The sequence below is a fragment of the Bufo bufo genome, chromosome 2, assembly GCF_905171765.1.
Source record: "Bufo bufo chromosome 2, aBufBuf1.1, whole genome shotgun sequence".
Classification (NCBI taxonomy): domain Eukaryota; kingdom Metazoa; phylum Chordata; class Amphibia; order Anura; family Bufonidae; genus Bufo; species Bufo bufo.
Genome location: NC_053390.1, coordinates 151,766,429 through 151,785,494, shown reverse-complemented (window position 1 = coordinate 151,785,494; position 19,066 = coordinate 151,766,429). Strand labels below are relative to the sequence as shown.

Sequence of the window (19,066 nt, the reverse complement as noted above, 5' to 3'; positions counted from 1 at the left end):
AAACGGTTTTTCTAACTGTGTGACTGGTACTTTCAATTTGTTCCGGTCATCTAATAAACCTGATCTCTAAACTACTAAGAGGTCAAACACTTATTTAAGCCACATTCTTATCAGTAAGTGTTTATAATGTCAGAGAGCAGAGGTAACTGATGGAAAAGAGAAAATCCAGAGGCTGCTCTAGAGCATCTCGGCTCTGTACAGAAAAAATTACTCATTTTTTTTTAATAAAGACCAACTGAAAAAAATTATTTTTAGCTCAGAATCAGTACATAGCCTTTAAGACCTTTCCTAATGATATGCCATAAATGTCCAGTGGGAATACCCCTTTAATGTACATTTCATCTATGCTCTGTCAGTATATACAATCTGATATGAAGTAAAAAAAATATTTAAATATCTCCGATATAGATACAATTCGCTAATGCCGCATTACTACAACTCTTCAAGAATGTAGATTCGGTCTTGCTTGTACACAGACATCTTGCTGGAGATGAGTCGTCTCTTCTTGCCTTTTGCTATCTTCCGAGAGCAGATCACAAGCTGTAGAGATGGTGCTTGATGGTCCACCGCCATCTGCAAGACAAGGACAGAAAGTATATAAAGAATATAGAAGGGCCCCTATGTCATTCTGAAGTTGCTTCCTTCTTCAGAGTACAATACATAATTTTTGCCAACGTCATTTTATCAAAGTTTCTTCCCAGCTGTAGCACTGTGATCCTATAGTCTACATCTCCCAGATGCTTAGCCACCTCAACAAATGGTAAGGCTGGATACACGTGGGCGTATGGCAGACCTGTTATTGGCCTGACTTGAACATCACATCATTATAGGGATCTATGATGCTGCGAGTTCAGGTCAGTTAAACTCACCATATGTCCACCATATCCTTGTGTGAATCTGGCCTGAGCAGATGTACATAACACAGCTTTGCATTTTAAAAGAAAAGCCCATTTGGAGGGTTAAAGGGGTATTCCGGTTACCATAAAAGGAGATTTTTGTATAACTTACCAGTAAAATCTCTTTCTCGCTCTTCATTGGAGGACACAGGAACCGTGGGTATAGCTATGTCCTCTAGAGGCGTAGACACTAGTAAAAGCTGTTAGCTCCTCCCCTGGCAGCTATACCCCCTCCAGCCTGGAGAGAGAGCTTCAGGTTTGTGTACAAGCAGGAGGAGAAGCAAGCCAACCAAAGAAAAACACGTGGAACACCTACCATGTCAAACGACCCAACGGGGTTCAAATGAGCAACAGCCACAACTGTGGCCGGACAATAATACTGGGTGGGTGCTGTGTCCCCCAATGAAGAGCGAGAAAGAGATTTTACAGGTAAGTTACACAAGAATCTAATTTTCTCGCCTATATTCATTGGGGGACACAGGAACCGTGGGACGTCCAAAAGCAGTCAAAAGGGAGGGAAAAAAACCACAGACCAATGGAAGCAAGCATCCCTGCAGGCATCTAAGAACTGACTCCTGCAAGACCACGCGGCCCAAAGCAGCGACCGCCGATGCATAAGTATGCACCTGGTAATTTTTTGTGAACACGTGTAAGGAGGACCAGTAGCCGCCTTACACAACTGTGCAGCCGAAACGCGATTCCTCCGAGCCCAAGAAAACGCCCACCGCAGTGGTGGAGTGAGCCGTGACACCTAAGGGCGGAACCCTGCTCCGGGCGCAGTATGCTTCAGCACTTGCAGACCGAATCCAACGTGCAATCGCCATCTTGGAGGCCGCCAATCCCTAGCGAGGACCCTCCGGAAGACAAAAAGGGGTTCCGTAAGCCGGAAGGGACTAGAGGCTGCCAATAAAGATTACAGCTCTGACAACGTCCAATAGTGTAACTCCCTTCCGTAGGGTGTGAAGGAGAGGGACAATGAAGGAAGGACAATTTCTTCATTAATATGTAAGTCAGAGACCACTTTTGGGAGAAGGAATGGGTCGGAGAACCGCCTTATCCTTGTGGAGAACCAGGAAGGGGATTTTTGCAAGAGAGCACCCGCAACTTAGACACCCATCTAATGGATGTGATAGCCAAGAAAAACCACCTTCTAGGACAGTAGCCGGAGTGATAACTCCCACAAGGGCTCAAGGGGAGAAGACTGGGACGCCGAGAGAACACGATCTCAAGGCGGCAAGGACGGTACGGAGGAACCGTATGTGCCAGTCCCTGAAGGAAGGTTTCCATGGGCACCAGAGGACGCTGGAAATCTGCCCAAGGACAGAAGCGCCAACACCAGACCCATCAAGGAACTAAGGGCTAAACCAAGGTCCAACCCTGATTGTAGAAAGGATAGGACCGTGGGGAGAGAAAAAAACGGAGTGAGGGGCTGTCCCGACTTTAACAAGACCTTCCCATAATAGATGACATCCGCCGAAAACCCTCTCCACGTCAGAATGGCGGTTTCAAGAACCACACAGTCATCTAAATGCTGATGTAAGACCGGACCTTGTGAAAGAAGGTTGTCTGAGTGTCAGTGACCCATGGACGTCTCCTAGAAGGAGAACGAGGTCGGTGTACCACACGCGACCAGGATTTGTCGGAATGTCCTCCATCTTGATCTTCCATAGAACCCTGGGAAGGAGGGGAAGAAACGCGTAGGAAGTGAAAACTCCCGCCAAGGAGAAATCAGGGCGTCTAGGTCGTATGCTTCCGGAACTCTGGCTCTGGAGAGAAAGGTGGGAAGCTTTCGTGTAGATACCATTAGCACACACAGACCAATGGTAGAGTCGCTGTAGAAGGAGGGATGTGAAGGGCGCCACAGCCCACCAGTCGGGACCGGAGAGTGCCTGGAATGGAAGGCCACCAAGTACCCCGTGCAAATACAGATGAGGGAAGGTAGTAACGTAGGAACTACCAAGGCATGCGGGGTGGCTATGAACCATGAGCCAGAGGAGGAATAGACAGGAGAAAAATAAGCTAGGTGTAAGCCCATTCCCCATCTGAGACAGGCGCTATACAGAAGTAGCCAAGAATTAGGTGGGTGTGCAAAAACTCAGCCTGGGGAGGAATCCAGGCAAGGGGAGTCACGCTGTACTGCTTTCCCCATACCCCAGCAGAGAAGGGGGCCACCTGCAGAGGCCACCGAATTCAGTGCTAAAGAGTCCACCGCCTGACGAAAGAGCTGTGCAGTAAGAACCCAAGTATGTAGTGGTAACGCAATACCGCTCCCACAGTAGTAGCCAGCGCTTGCCCCATCAGCGCAAAACTGAGGGGGAGGCCTGAGACGATCCGTAGAAGCCACATACCATACTGCCCCAGTTAAGTAGAGCTAACCTTAAAAACTCTACCTGGAAGGGCGCTGAACAGCCGCAACTGCCAAGCTAGCGCCAAGGTAGGACCCCTACCTGAGGGGGATGTCCCACTGCAGCAACCACGAACTCGAGCATTAGCGAAAAGCTGCACCTGAGGAGGAGAACAAGCTGTAGCAGCTAAACCAGAGTGCCAGCATAACCACTTTCCCAGAGAAGGAGTGGTGAAGAGAGAATACAGTCAGTGAACACTCGACTCGCTGGAACATACTCACCATACATGTGCAATAGTGTACGCACTACATATTGATGCAGACCATATCATGACAGACTGTAACAATGGAGGCCCATGGAGATGAGGGTCTCTAGGACACATAAGTGATGCTAGGTAACCCCCTGCCCAAAACCAGCACCAAAAGGAAAAGGATACAATGAGGAATAGCCACCGTATCCACTGGCGGCACCCATATACCACTAGAGAAAGAGTACCGGGCACCCGCGGGTACTGACTGTTGCCACGCCCCCCTTGTGAACTAAGTGAAGGCACCTAGAGCCGTGGCGCAGTTAAATTGAAGCATCTGAAGACGTTTAGTTATTCCCCCGCTAGTGGATCACATGTGGAAGGGGGTAATGCAACAGGAAGCACGGTGATGTGCAACACTCCGCCTATGGAAGGATAGCGCAACAGTCGGACCGTATCCAATGGTGGCGCAATTACCCTACCTACGGAAGGTGGAATGCATATGGCAAGTACCTACGACAGTGGTAGGGAAAATATTACACCTATGAAGTGGGTTAATGCCCACGGCGAGAACTAGTGCATGTGGCGAGTCCTGTACCCCGTGGGAGTGCAATTAATGCATCCAAGTAAAGGGGTAATGCCTACAGCACACATTGTAGCCAGTGATAATGTAATCGCGCCACCTAAGGAAGGGGCTAATGCATACGGCAGGTACTGAACCCAGTGGAGATGCAATTCCGCCACCTACAGAAGGGGGAAATTATACGTCCAGTTACTATACTTAGTCCACCTGTGGCAGGGGACGATGTATAAGGCAAGTACTGCATCCCGAAGTAGTACAAGTATTCTGCCTATGGAAGGGCGACAAGTACTGCTGGCCACTGTAGACGCAATCTTGGGAGATTGCTTCGGATTCATGTCAGGGTGATTTTCTGCGCCCCCCCCCCTCTCTCCCTCGGACAGTCCCTCTCCTGTGAGGGAGGGCGTTTCTGAGCGTGACCCAGGGAGGAAGGGTGGGGTTGTGAGGAGAAAGATGTGCTGTGGTTCGCATGCGCGTATGTCTAACCCTCAGAATCTCGCCCCTGGCAGTTGCGGACTGCGCAGGTGGGGACTTAACTAAACTACCCAGGGGGTGGAATGGGAATTCTAGAGGTCTGTCGACCGGATCGCGCTGGTGGTGCATTATCAATCAAACGACTCCGGAGGGTGGATTGCACAGGTGGAGAATTAACAACCAAACGACCCGGGAGGGTGGATTGGGAAGGTCAGAGGTCCTTAATTGAATGGCGCCGGCGGAGAATTATCAACCAAACAACCCCAGAGGGTGGACTGGGAGTTCCATTAGGCCCCCACTGGATTTCGCAGGTGGGGAATTATCAACCAAACGACCCAGGGGTGTGGATTGGGAATTTCAGAGGTCCCTTATTGAATGTGCTGGTGGAGAATTATCAACCAAATGACCCAGGAGGGTGGATTGGGAATGTCAGGGGTCCTTTATTGAATGCGCTGGTGGAGAATTATCAACCAAACGACCCAGGAGGCTGGATTGGGAATTTCAGAGGTTCTCCACTGTATTGCGGAGGTGGGGAATTATCAAACGGCGCCAGAGGGCAGATTGGAATCCTTCAGAGGTCCTTCACTGGATTGCGCAGGTGGAAATTATCAACCAAACGACCCAGAGGGTGGATTGGGAATACTTCAGCTGTCCTCCACAGGGTCTGTGAAGGTGGAGAATTATCAACCAAACGGCCCCGGAGTGCAGATTGGGAACTATGAGAGGTCCTACTTATCCGAGATATGACACGGGCCCAGCGTGATACCACCAGACAGGGTGCTCCTGCGGTAGTGAGGGCAGAGGAGGGGGACCCGTATGGCGCACATTTTATTTTTTTAAAGCTAAGATGCCGGCCTCAAGCGCACAAGAGGCAGGAAGATGTTAAGTTTTTCCACATTACAAAACTTGCGCTAGGAGTAGATCCCCAGATATGCCGGCCTAAGAGGTGGCTAGGCAGAAAGGGTTAAGGCCTTTTGAGGACCGGGGGCGGAGCTCAGCATGTTTTTGGTGGAGGGGGAAGTAGGGCGGGAAGAATTTGCGCCAGAGAGCCCCCCCCCCTCCAGGGGATGAAGTTTGCGGCCGATTAGGGCATTGCTAGCTCCTGCATCAGCCGGCCACAGAGAAAAGAGCAACGGGCCGGGCAAACCATATCGTGGCCGGAACACCGATGCGGTGCCGGCTGAAAGCAAGTCATCGCGCCACCACAGTTAACCCCCTCCGGAGAGGCGCGCCCCGCGCTGCAATAGTGAAACTCATTTCCGTAGGGCTCAGGAAGAATTACTGTCAGGGAGCGGGAGCCTCCTGCGCTCCCCCTCTCTGCATGTGCGCTCCGGACGGCGGTCATTAACCCCCTATGTGCCGTTGTCCCGGTTTGGAGGACAACAGGAGGGGGAGTGAAGGGAATGACTCCAGAGCTGGGAATGGCCTCAGGGGAGCTGGGCTATGCTGAAGCCCTGTGCTGTTGAAGACTATTGCCACCAAGAGGGAGGGAGGGCCAGGAGGGTTAACATACTTACCTAGTCCCATGTACTCACCTCATCTTCATCCTCTTCTCTTTCCTGCCGCCATCTTCACCCTTCCTCTTCTCCAGCAGGGTCACCCCTTCAGCTACTGGCATCGTAGTGGCAGGACGCTGGAAAAGGGGCTTGGAAGGGTGACCCTTCTCCTGGCGGGATGCAGGGGAGCGAGGCGATCACTGTTTCCCACCTGAAAAGAAGGAAAATAAATAACTAAAATAAAAAATCTTCAGGAGATCCCTGCAGAGCAGGGAGGTCTTGCCTCCTATTGACACTAGAAAAAACTGAAGCTCTCTCTCCAGGCTGGAGGGGGTATAGCTGCCAGGGGACGAGCTAACAGCTTTTACTAGTGTCAACGCCTCCTAGAGGACATAGCTATACCCACGGTTCCTGTGTCCCCCAATAAATATGGGCGAGAAATATAACTTATGTTTTAGACTAATTTATCATCAATAATTAGCTAATATAATGTAAATTTCACATATTTACCATTCAGTTGTTATAAAAGTAGTTTTCTTCCTCTGCTATCCACTGTTTCCTCACAACTTACCATGGCATCGACCTGAGCCTTTGTTAGGTCGAGCATGCTCAGTGTGTTGCTATCAAATCTCTAGCTAAATGTCTTGTGAAACAAAGGGCGTGCCAGTGTGCTGGTGATTACCGAGTAGAGGGGGCGTGACCGGACTGTATATCAGGCAGCCAATCAGTAAACATCAACACTCACAGCAGGAAAGCTAGGGATTGTAGTTTTGTGAAGGAAGATCAGACGCCATGATACTCTCAGTGTGTTGCAGGCTCACACAGGAGCTAGACAAATGGATTGCAAGGTAAATGGAAACTCTGGTTATATGTATAGGTACGGGTTCTGGTTGGGTCACAGCCTGCAGCCTTAATGCAGTTTTTCAAAAATTGTATTACTTTACCGGAATACTCTTTAAGCTGCACAAGGACCCATATATCACTAGTATGCAATTTTCCATAAATTTATAGATTTTGTTTTTGTAATTTTACTTACGTGTAACAGCAGGGTCTGATATGGTACCATCAGCACCAAGAAGCAATGGTGTCGGAAGTATTTTAGCAGGAGTATATGTATTCAAAGAGACTTTCCTGCCGACATGACTGTGAAACCCAGGAGTACCTACACCAAATAAAAATCATGTCCTGAGCGTGAAATAAATCAAAATAATGTTTCCTACAACCTCAGCCTTCAGACTAGTTCTACTTCCCAATATGTGGGTTCAAATGATGCATTTCCCTTGCTTTGTGAATTGGGCTACTTTCACATCTGCGTTCTTAATTCCGGGTTTCGAGATCGGGCAGAGGATCTCAAAACCGAAATAAATGGACCTGTGCCATTTAATACATCCAAATGTTTTAAATCAAAACTGAACAAACTGGATCTGATATGAAAATCATTGTTAATCAATGGGCGCTGGATCCATTTTTTTTGCTAACAAAAAAGAAATAAAAATGGATCTGGCACCATTGACTTACATTGATTTTCAGCTTGCAGTGGTTTTGTGTATGGCACCAAAATGGAACGGATGCATACTTATGCATCCTGATCAGTTTTGTCCCCACTGACAATGAGTGGGGACAAATCTGAACCATTTAATTCTTGTTTTGAGATCCTCAGATGTGAAAGTAGCCTTATCTGGTGTGTGTAATTGAAAGACCTTGCCATTTCATATATGCGAATGCTATGACTACAACGAGCTCAAACTTCATCCACAGTCACCAAAACCAAACCCTGATCAGCCCGCTTCCAAATTTCCTCAAGTGGAATTAGCCAACAATGTAATATATACAGTGGATATAAAAAGTCTACACACCCCTGTTAAAATGTCAGGTTTCCGTGATGTAAAAAAATGAGACAAAGATAAATCATTTCAGAACTTTTTCCACCTTTAATTTGACCTATAAACTGTACAACTCAATTGATAAACAAACTGAAATCTTTTAGGTAGAGGGAAGAAAAAAATATAAAAATAAAATAATATGCTAGCATAACTGTGCACACCCTTAGGGTCTATTCACACGTCCGTTTTTTCTTTCCTGATCTGTTCCGTTTTTTGCTGAACAGATCTGGACCCATTCATTTTCAATGGGTCCTGGAAAAAAACGGACAGCTCAATGTCTGATTTTTTTCAGGACCCATTGAAAATGAATGGGTCCAGATCTGGTCCAGATCTGTTCAGCAAAAAACGGAACAGATCAGGAAAGAAACAACGGACGTGTGAATAAGGCCTTAAACTAATACTTTGTTGAAGCACCTTTTGATTTTATTACAGCACTCAGTCTTTTTGGGTATGAGTCTATCAGCATGGCACACTTTGACTTGGCAAGATTTGCCCACTCTTCTTTGCAAAAACACTCCAAATCTGTCAGATTGCGAGGGCATCTCCTGTGCACAGCCCTCTTCAGATCACCCCACAGATTTTCAAATCGGATTCAGGGCTGGGCCATTCCAAAACTTTAATCATCTTCTGGTGAAGCCATTCCTTTGTTGATTTGGACGTATGCTTTGGGTCGTCGTCATGCTGAAAGATGAAGTTCCTCTTCATGTTCAGCTTTCTAGAAAAAGCCTGAAGGTTTTGTGCCAATATTGACTGGTATTTGGAACTGTTCATAATTCCCTCTAGCTTAACTAAGGCCCCAGTTCCAGCTGAAGAAAAACATCCCCAAAGCATGATGCTGCCACCACCATGCTTCATTGTGGGTATGGTGTTCTTTTGGTGATGTGCAGTGTTTTTTTTGCGCCAAACATATCTTTTGGAATTATGGCCAAAAAGTTCAACCTTCGTTTCATCAGACCATAACACCTTTTCCCACATGCTTTTGGGAGACTTCAGATGTGTTTTTGCAAAATGTAGCCTGACTTGGATGTTTTTCTTCGTAAGAAAAGGCTTTCGTCTTGCCACTCTACCCCATAGCCCAGACATATGAATAAGGGAGATTGTTGTTACCATGTACCGCACAGCCAGTACTTGCCAGATATTCCTGCAGCTTTAATGTTGCTGTATGCCTCTTGGTAGCCTCCCAGACCAGTTTTCTTCTAGTCTTTTGATCAATTTTGGAGGGACGTTCAATTCTTGGTAATGTCACTGTTGTGCCATATTTTCTCCACTTGATGACTGTCTTCACTGGTTTCCATGGTATATCTAATGCCTTGGAAATTCTTTTGTACCCTTCTCCTGACTGATATCTTAACAATGAGATCCCTCTGATACTTTGGAAGCTCTCCACCTCCTATAGCGTCCCTAATCCTCTCTTTAACTCCTCATTGTATGAGCGGACCCAGATGGTAGGACGGCTCATACCCTGGAAACCTGGGACCTTGAGTCGCCCTGATAAGGAGCAGGGCGAGACGTCCTGTTCATCCAAGACACGGAAGAACAAGAGTCTCTAAAGACCTAATAGCAGGGAAAAGGAGAGACCGTACACCGCAAGAGGATCGGCAGGTAAGAATACAAGACAAAACACTTACCTGCCGAAGTCTCCATGACTGGAACCCGTGCATACGTACAGGAGCCCTAACACCAAACATGACGCCGTACCAGCAACTCACACAGGTATCCAGCACACCAGACTCCGCCCGGACCCCCATGCCGCAAGGTGCATGGCAGCGCTGGATACAGGCTAATGGTTCACCCCTCCGGGAAAACAACCCCCTTCCGGAGGACACAACACACAGGGAAAACGTCTTACATACATGCAGGGACAAACACCAACAACAGCCCAGACATATAACAATCAAGATGTACAACACACCCTGAACATAAACCCACACCTAACTTACAACAAGTGAAGTAGGGTATAAGGAGCATACAAAAGGAAGACAATTTATGTCCAACAAGGTGGCCCTCAAGTACTGGGCAGAATCACCCAGGAAAGGTGCAGAGCTCCAACACCAAACAAGGCTGGAGTACAACTGCCCCCAGCCAGGAAGCCACAGATAAAGTCAAGCTAGTGGCCACACCCAGGACACACCTAAATCCCCACTAGCTAGAAGATTAACCCCTCGCTCACCAAACAGCAAGGAGACACACCTTAAAGGGGAAATGTACGTGCAAACCAACAACAACACGTTGCCACTGGCAACCGCGTCACGGTCAAACAACAATATGACCGTGACCAGACCAACTAGAGCAGCTAAACTTTATTTGGGGTTAATCAGAGGCACTTTAAATGATGGCAGGTGTATGCTGACTCCTATTTAACATGATTTTGAATGTGATTGCTTAATTCTGAACACAGCTACATCCCCAGTTATAAGAGGGTGTGCACACTTATGCAACCACATAAATTTTTTTTTGTTTTGTTTTCTTCACTCCACCTAAAAGATTTCAGTTTGTTTTTCAATTGAGTGGTACAGTTTATAGGTCACATGTGTAATAGTCCTTCGTAACCTGCCATGGGAATATTTGATTTTACCATTCCCAATCCTTTATTTCCCGGGCAGATATGCTGATGCCTTTTGCAACACTTTTCCCTCTGTCCATACTGAAATAAACCTGCACACTCAGCCTATCTAAATGTGTATGTTTAGAAAAGGGTTAGGAAAGATAGCCATCTTATATACTGATGGTATATAGCAGTATGTGCAGTACTAGTAAAGGTGGTCTCCCATCACGTTTTTGGCCTACGTTTAACATGTACATTAGAAAAAATAAAATAAAATAGGATGCAAAAGTGTAGTACACTACACTTTTCCATTCCTAAAAGTCTAGCAAAAAATAAAAAATATAAATTAACATCCTTTTCTTTTTTTTAAATGGAACTCTATGGTGGTGGATGCCACTCTTCAGAGGAATCAGTTTAACGTTTTCACACTAGTATACGTGAGTTTTTTGGTTTAGAACAACCACCTACCTTGGAAGTATACCCATATCTATATTATTATGTACACAGACAACTGCACATCATTTAATTTCATAAAAATATAGAAGAAAAAAAACACCCTACAAGGAGAATCTGTTGGAGTATCCGGGAGACAGTCACTCGAAGGGGCTGCAATTGCCGCAAGGAACTCGTCCATCTGCTTTAAAGATAAGGAGTTGTGGAGAGTCTCTAAAGGGCATATGGAAGGCACCATGGAGTACAGCTCAAATCCTGGAAGACATACATATAAATGTGTATACATTGTTACATTAAGACCTATATAATGTTAAAAAAGCATTACAAAAATGAAAAATTAAAAAAAATTAAAAAATTAACAGCACTCGCTGCCTAAAACACCACAGTACCACTACCTTTAATAAAGATAAAGCAATGTACAACACATAAAACAATAGTCTAAAGTTGTATTCAGAACTCTATTACCACATACTTACCTTCACTTCTGCTAATACTAGAACTGCATCAAAACCACAACAAAGTAATTACCACAAAAGGTAAAAGATTATTATTAACAAAGCACAGCCACATATTCTACTCAATGGAAAATCAATTTACAAAACTGTTTTGAAAGACGGCATTTATACATTTAATAAAAATATATTTTTTACATCTTATGATGAGGATTCCTAATGAAAAATTAACCTGTGCTTACAAAGAGTCCAGAGAAATATATTAAAGCAACAATGTGTAATAACACATTATGGATTGTAAAAACGGAAAAAAATAATCTGACATCAGTCAATCATAATTCAGATAACCATATTAATGCCGATGTTGAATGTATTTTTAATAACTGCTATTTTTAACGCAATAGAGAAAAAATAAAATGACAAGACGACTTGCTGTTTGAGAACAGACAAAAATAGTTGTGGTGAAATGCTAAAGCCAATGAGGTGACAACCAAAAGTGGAATTCACATCCCATGTTTGGAAACCAAATGAAAAAAAATTAAAATAAAATTTGTAGCATGGGGGTATCATTTAAAAGAAACAAAACATACCATTGGTTGGGTGTCGAGCAAATGAGATAGAAAACCTTTTAACAGCAGAGCTGCGTGTGGAGTCTAAGAAAGAGAAAAAGAGTACCTGAAATTCATAAAAGCTACTAAATAAAAAAAATATAAAAAAAAAAAAAATTATGAAATAGGAAGTAGAAAAGAAGAGACTCCCCGTGGGTTTCAACTTGTTAAAATCCAGCAGCATGCAGTGCCATCACAGCAAAGACACTCGCTTTAAAAGAGGAAACGTTTTAGTTGTTTATTGTGAAAACCTCAAAAACTTCAGAGGAAAGCTGGCTACTTTGGTTTTAGCTTTTTAAACTGGAGTTAGTGGAAAGGATATAAGAAAAAAAAAACATCAATAAATTATTATTTTTTACAGGTTTTGCAAATATTAAATAATAAATTTTGAAAATTTTGGGCTCAGACACATCTGATTTAAAGAAAAAATCGAGGAATGAAAAAGAAAACTTATGGAATTGACGATGGAAACATTAAGCTTTTCAATTTCTTAAATACATTATTGGAGGGAAAAAATAAAATAAATTGTAAAATAAAATAAATAAATAAATAGCACACCAAAACTGTGCATGCCATCCTCTGGTCAGAGGCTCAGCTCGTGCACAAACCAGTGTGCGTGTATTTGCACATACCATCTAGGCAGCCAGAAGTAGTCAGCTTTTTACGATGAGCACGAGCATAATCCAGTAGGTTAGGTGCACTTGAAGAGGCCCCGAGCACAGTAGTACTAAAGAGACCCGCGCAGTGAGACCCTAGTGAGAGTTAGAGAAAATACAGCAACCTAGTGTACCTATTCACAAGTGATGCATGCAACATGCAATACAGTTCTCATCTGGCACCATACTGAACATAAGAACTGGCATTGTTACAGATAAATAGAACACGGTCCTCTATCTAAGGTATCCTGTGCCAGCTTCTGTTCACCAAAAAATATTAAATTTAGCATTTTACGTAATTTAATAATTCTTGCTAAAACACACCTTGTGCTTTGGGGGATAGGTGGGAAAACACAGTAATTCTGAGGAAGTAGAAGCCTCATTACATTCTTATGAAAACTTAACCTGTGCCATACTTGAGGTAAAATAAGAAGACTTTCTACCCATTAGTTCAAACCTCCTCCATTCCAGCACCGTCGCTGTGATCCTCCCTGCTGAAACTCTCAAGTCATATCCTTAGCAGCAGCAACAACGTGCCCGTCTACCACGCATGGCTACTGAGGCCAGTGATTGGCTGCAGCACTCGAGTGCAGTATACTGGCGAGGCACTGCTGCAGTCAGGCAAATAAACCTTGGCCAGGAGGATCCTAACAGCACCACTGGAGTAGAGCAGGTTAGTATTAGAACACCTACCCTGCCTTTTTATTTATTTATTTAAATCTCGGACAACTCCTTTAAATGTATTGTCTAACTCAGGACATTTCTGTTTATATGTGTAGAAAATAGAAGACATAACACTTACACTATATACCTAAATTATCAAAGGTGCCCTGACCTCCAGATATCTGTCCTGGCTCCATGCTTTCAGTCTCTGGTTCATTTCAATAGCAACGTCAACCCCTTTCTCGTAATGACACATACGGCACTGCCGACACCGAAAACTCTCTCCTGTGTGGAGTCCAGCCCAGTACAGGACACCTTTATCTCAAATGTATCAGTAAGTGGAATAAACATCGTTTTATCAAGCTGTATGCTGCCGAGGCTCCCTACCTAAATGCTCCTGGAACTACTATATTGTGCCACTGATTCTCTCTCTCACTAAAGGGTGGAGGGCTTCCAGTTATATATATATATGTAGTGTTAAAGGGGTTATCCAATAGTACAAGTACCCCCCACAATGCCGGAGCGTCTCCTATAGACGATACTCACCAGGTCCCCGGCACCGTGCTTGTACAGCGCTGTGCCTGGTAAGCTGTGAGAAGGCAGTGGCACTCAAAGGAGCGCCGCTGCCTTCTCAAGACAACTGATTAGCTGGGGTCTCAGGTGTCAGACCCACACCGATCACCTACTGATGACCTATCCAGAAAATAGATCATCAGTAAGAAAAAAAAATCCTGAAAAACCCTTTTAGAAGGGTTGTCTCACTTCAGCAAATGACATTTATCAGGTAGAGAAAGTGAAGGCACTTACTAATGTATTGTGATTGTCCATATTGCCTACTTTGCTGGCTTGATGCACTTTTACATCACATTATAGACTACTTGTTGTATCAAGAGGTTATGACCATTCTGCAATACAGCAGCGGTGGCCGTGCTTGCACACGATAAGAAAAGGTGCCAGCCTCTCTGGTGGCCGGGACCATGGGAGTGCATAGTACTGCACTTTTTTCTACAGTATGCAAGCACGTCCACTGCGGCTGGATTACAGGGTGGTCGTAACCATGCCAACGAGCAGCGTATAACGTGATGTAAACTAACTGTGTCTAAATGACATTTGCCTAAGTGAGAAGGCCCCTTTAACATATATGTCGGAGTGTTGGCCACGACGCTCTTGCTTATTCCCACCCGAGCGGCAAAAAGAGCAAAAAAAAATAATAATATTTAATACTCAACAGCCTGGAAACTGCAATCTTAAAAACGAGATTTTTGTATAACTTACCAGTAAAATCTCTTTCTCGCTCTTTCCTTGGGGGACACAGAAGACCTTGGGTATAGCTCATCTCCCTAGGAGGCGTGACACTAAGTGAAGACTGTTAAGCCCCTCCTCCACAGCTATACCCTCAGCCTGGAGAGAGAGACTGCCAGTTGCGTGTCCAAGTAGTGAGAAAAGGCAAAGTCCAAAAATTGGAACCAACAAGCCAACTACCCAAAGGGTAAACAAACTCGGAAACAGTCAGAGAAGAACAAAGAATGGGTGGGTGCTGTGTCCCCCAAGGAAAGAGCGAGAAAGAGATTTTACTGGTAAGTTATACAAAAATCTCGTTTTCTCGCCCAGTTTCCTTGGGGGACACAGAAGACCTTGGGACGTTCAAAAGCAGTCCAAAGGGGGAGGGACCACAGCACCAAGGCGAAGCACCCGAAGGCATCAAAAAACCCGCCGCCTGCAGACCAGGCGGCCCGAAACAGCATACGCCGAAGCCCGAGTATGCACCCTGTAGAACTCGGTAAGGTGTGCAAGGAAGACCAGTGACCGCCTTGCACAAATGCATGGCCGAAGCCTAATGCCACCGGCCCAGGAAAAAACCGACAACTCTGGCCAAATGAATGGTGACACCAAAAGCAGAACCCTGCCCTTGGTGCGGCAACCACAACAAGAGCCACTCTGAGAAAGCGGAGGAAAGCCACCCTGGAGGCCGTCAACCCTTTGCACGGACCTCCTGGGAACACAAGAGACCGAATGTCGACAAGAGTCGGAGATCTCCAACGTTCCCTGGGGTGGGAAGGGGAGGACGACTGCCTCAATGAAATGAAAGACAAACACCATCTTCAGAAGGAAGGAAGAGACGGAATGGAGAACAGCCCTGTCCTGGGGGAAGACAGAAGGCTCGGAACAAGAAGGGCCGCCACTCAGGCACCCATCAGAGACACGATGGCTACAGAAACCCAACTGTTAGTAGAGGGAACTTCTGTAACGGCTCCAAGGAAAAATTGGAGCGCCAAGAGCCTAGTATGTAGTTCCCAGGACGGTACCGGAGGACAGTACAAAGGAACCCAAGAGCCGCTCCATGGAAGAAGTTCCTGACAGGCCCAGAGGGCCTGGGAACGCTGAAAGAGGAAGGACAGGAATGACACTTGATACTTCAAGCAACAGAGTCCCAGCCCCAGGTCCAGGCCGGACTGGAGAAAGACAGAACCATGGAGAAAGGCAGAGTGGGGGAACGCCCAGCTTCCCACAGAACCCCAGGTAAAACCCTAAGTCCTACCACAGATCCTGGACGAAAAACTCGGCTAGAAGCGAACACTAGCGAGCCCACTAGAGTTGCCTGGGCAAGCGGGTGAAAACCCAATGATCAGGCGCAGACCCGTAACACGGGTAGAACAGTCGGTAGAACTGGTCCCGTCGGCCCCCGAGCAAGGTTGTCCCGTATCCCCCCAGAGTGGGGAAGCAGAAGGACAAACGGACAGGAACCGAAGGGTCCGCCCAGCAACCGCCAGGACAAGACAGGCTAAAGCCGAAGCCAATATAGCCACCACAGGAAGACGGACTACAGTTCCGGTGTGGGAGATTTAAAAGACAATCCTGACCAAATGGTAGTCCTCCCAAGTTACCGAGAAGGTGAATCCAAAGCAGAAACATTGCCTAAAATGGAAAAAACGCAATCTGCACCCAGCGGGAGGACAGAAAACGGTAGACCCGGTAACTAGGCACACAGCTAGTACAGCCAGTGTGGACAAGGGAGACTCAAAAGGAACACCAGAACCATCCACATGAACAACCATGCTTTCCCCAGAGGGAAGGGCAGTGAAGGAACAGCCTCTGAAGCGTGGCCGGAACAGACGCCACATCGGAATGATCTGTACCGAGTGGGAGCCAAACAGAGCCGGCGAGAAAAAGGCAGGCGAGACAGAGGCCGGTATAACACCCTCCAACCGAAAGGGGGAGTGGGCAACAGAGAGGCCATAGGACAGCTCAAAAGCAGAACACCGCTACACAGAGACGCCCGGTTCACCGCCTCGCAGAAGGCGAATACCCTGAAGAACCCAAGGTGGAGGTCCCCCAGACCTGTATAAGCGAGCACCCAAGAGAAGTTGGGTGACCTTCCCAAGAATAGCGGCCCGAACCTGGTAGCAGATCAGACTGAAGCACCGAGGGCGCCAATCCGGAAAGAATCATACCACACTGCACCCGAAGAGGAGGAAATGGTATTAGGCGAGGGGACCGTAGTCCCGCCAGAGCCAACATAAAATGCGAAGGGCGCTGCAGACAGCGCTCTCGACCATGTGACCACTAGCACAGGGAAACAATGCCGCGGAAGAACAAATGGGCCAACGAAATGAATGAGTACCACCCAGCTCTGTGCAGTAGCGAACAGTAGAGCCCGTCTACTTAAATATAAGGTATTCATTTGTTGTTTATTGGACAACACCTTAGGCTTACACAGATGGACAGAATGATCTCCTTAGAGAATAGTGCAAGGCTTGCGGCAATCATCGTATCCCAAGAGAAAAGGTATGTCGCAGGAGGAAAGGAGGCATACGTACGAGTAGCCCCGTAAGCAGTGAGAAGGCCAACCCACCTACGGGACGAGAAGGAAACAACGCACAAGAACGTCCGCTCACTGCAAAAATATATCACTCAGCGAAGAGGGCCAGCCACAGAGTGCCACAGTATCTACGGGAGTGCAAACTGAAAGGAGTTATGCACAAGACTAGTATGGTATGCGATGGAACGCAAACTGACCGCCCCGAAAAAGGGGGGAAATGTACCTGGCAAACTGCAGTGGGCAAGAATGCAAAGGCCTGCCCCAAAAAGGGGGTGATGCCCAAGGCCGTACCTACGTCAGAGAAGTAGGGCATACCATACTTCGCCCAGAAAGGCGCCATGCACATGGCCACACAGTATCCAGCAGGAACGCAGGAGGTCCACCTAGTGAAAAAGGGGGGCATGCACAGGGCTATCTTAGCATTAAGTGAGTGTGCAACAATTCACCCAACCCGAAATTTCGTGAGAGTGTAACTACTCCGCCAATGAAGGGGAAACATGTGCAAGTCCAGTACAGCACATACAAGGACAGCCTTGAATCTTGTGAGCGTGCAAAATTCCACCCATGGAATGAGGGGTGGTCACGCACAAGGCCAGCACCGTATCCAATGGAAGCGCAAGCGTTCCACCCATGTTAGAGGCCATGCTCAAGGCCAGCAACGTATCTGGTGAGAGTGTAGTATGCCGCCCAGAAAAGGAAGGGGGGGGGGGGGGGGGGGGGGGGGGGTCATGCACATGTCCAGCATCGCATCCAGGGAGAATGCGAGCAGTCGGTGAGAAAGTGTGTATGCCACCGAAGGAGGCATGCCCATGGCCGGCAGCGAATCCAGTGAGAGTGCGTACACCGCCCACAGAATGTATGTATGCCGCCACCCGGGAAGGAGGCATACCCAAGGCCGGCAGTGAATCCAATGAGAGTACATCATACCGCCTATGTAAGGTGGTCATGCACATGGCTGACAGTGAATCCAGTGAGAGTGCCGAATGCCGTCCACAGAAGGGAGTCATGCCTATGGCAGGCAGCGAATCCAGTGAGAGTGCCGTGTTCCACCTATGGAAGGGGGGCACGCACATGGCCAGCAGCGAACCCAGTGAGAGTGCCGTGTTCCACCTATGGAAGGGGGTCGTGCACATGGCCAGCATTGTATCCGGAGAAACTGCAGTAGGCCGCCAATGAAAGGGGGATCATGCACAAGGCCAACCCGCAGTTAGGGAGAGTGCAGTATCCCGCCCAGGAGGGGGGTCCTGCACATGGCAGGCACCATAACTGGAGAGGGTGACGAATGTTGCCTACAGAAAAGGCATGCACTTGACCAGCGCCGTAGCGCGGAAAGGGCAAGAAAACCACCTAGAAGGGGAAAAAAAGACCCTGGCAGCGCCGCAGCCGGGGAGCGCGACACCATGCCGCCTATGGAAGGGGGGCATGTATACAGGCAGCACTCTGAGATGAGGCTGCAGCGTCCTGCGCAGCCCACAAGTCATATATATAATAAAAACTTTCTTTTTTTTTTTTTTTTTTTAACACACAGCCTCACTGAGGCAGAAAAAAATAAAATAAAAGGGGGGGCCACCTACAGGGCACAGATCCACCCATACAGGCTCATCGGAAGCCGGCCTGTACCCAAAGGGTTAACAGGGATCCGGCCTGGGGGGCGGCACTGCGATCCTCTGGGGGCGGGGGAACCTCCAGGCGGGAAGAATTCGCGCCTGGAGAAGTTCCAGCCCCCTCCAACAGAGGCCTGAATTTGCGGCCTAGTAGCGTGAAGCTGGGGCCTAAATTTTTAGCGGCGCCCGGCTGACCGGGGCCGCACAGTATTTAAAAGTACCGGCCGGCCTACGGAGCGGCACATACCGGCCGCGGGTGCCCACCCCGCGGGCCGTAAGAGCCGGGGCCTAAATTTTTAGCGGCGCCCGGATGACCGGGGCCGCACAGTACTTAAAGTACCAGC

General features: G+C 47.2%; 1 protein-coding gene across 12 annotated transcripts in view; it reads right to left on the bottom strand.

The window, feature by feature from the left end:
• Positions 1–271: 271 nt before the first annotated feature.
• Positions 272–19,066, bottom strand: part of PPIP5K2 (diphosphoinositol pentakisphosphate kinase 2) — a 160,743-nt gene continuing 141,948 nt past the window's right edge. For 4 of the 12 annotated variants that reach the window (XM_040421590.1, XM_040421592.1, XM_040421596.1 and 1 more), the window contains 5 exons: positions 12,612–12,731; positions 11,962–12,024; positions 11,028–11,174; positions 7,075–7,200; positions 272–573 (listed from right to left, as the gene is read on the bottom strand). In XM_040421590.1, coding sequence (XP_040277524.1) covers positions 443–573; positions 7,075–7,200; positions 11,028–11,174; positions 11,962–12,024; positions 12,612–12,731 — 587 coding nt within the window. In that variant the 3' untranslated portion in view covers positions 272–442. The remainder of the gene's footprint in view (positions 574–7,074; positions 7,201–11,027; positions 11,175–11,961; positions 12,025–12,611; positions 12,732–19,066) is intronic. The other 8 variants (XM_040421591.1, XM_040421594.1, XM_040421600.1 and 5 more) reach the window with 3 other exon arrangements.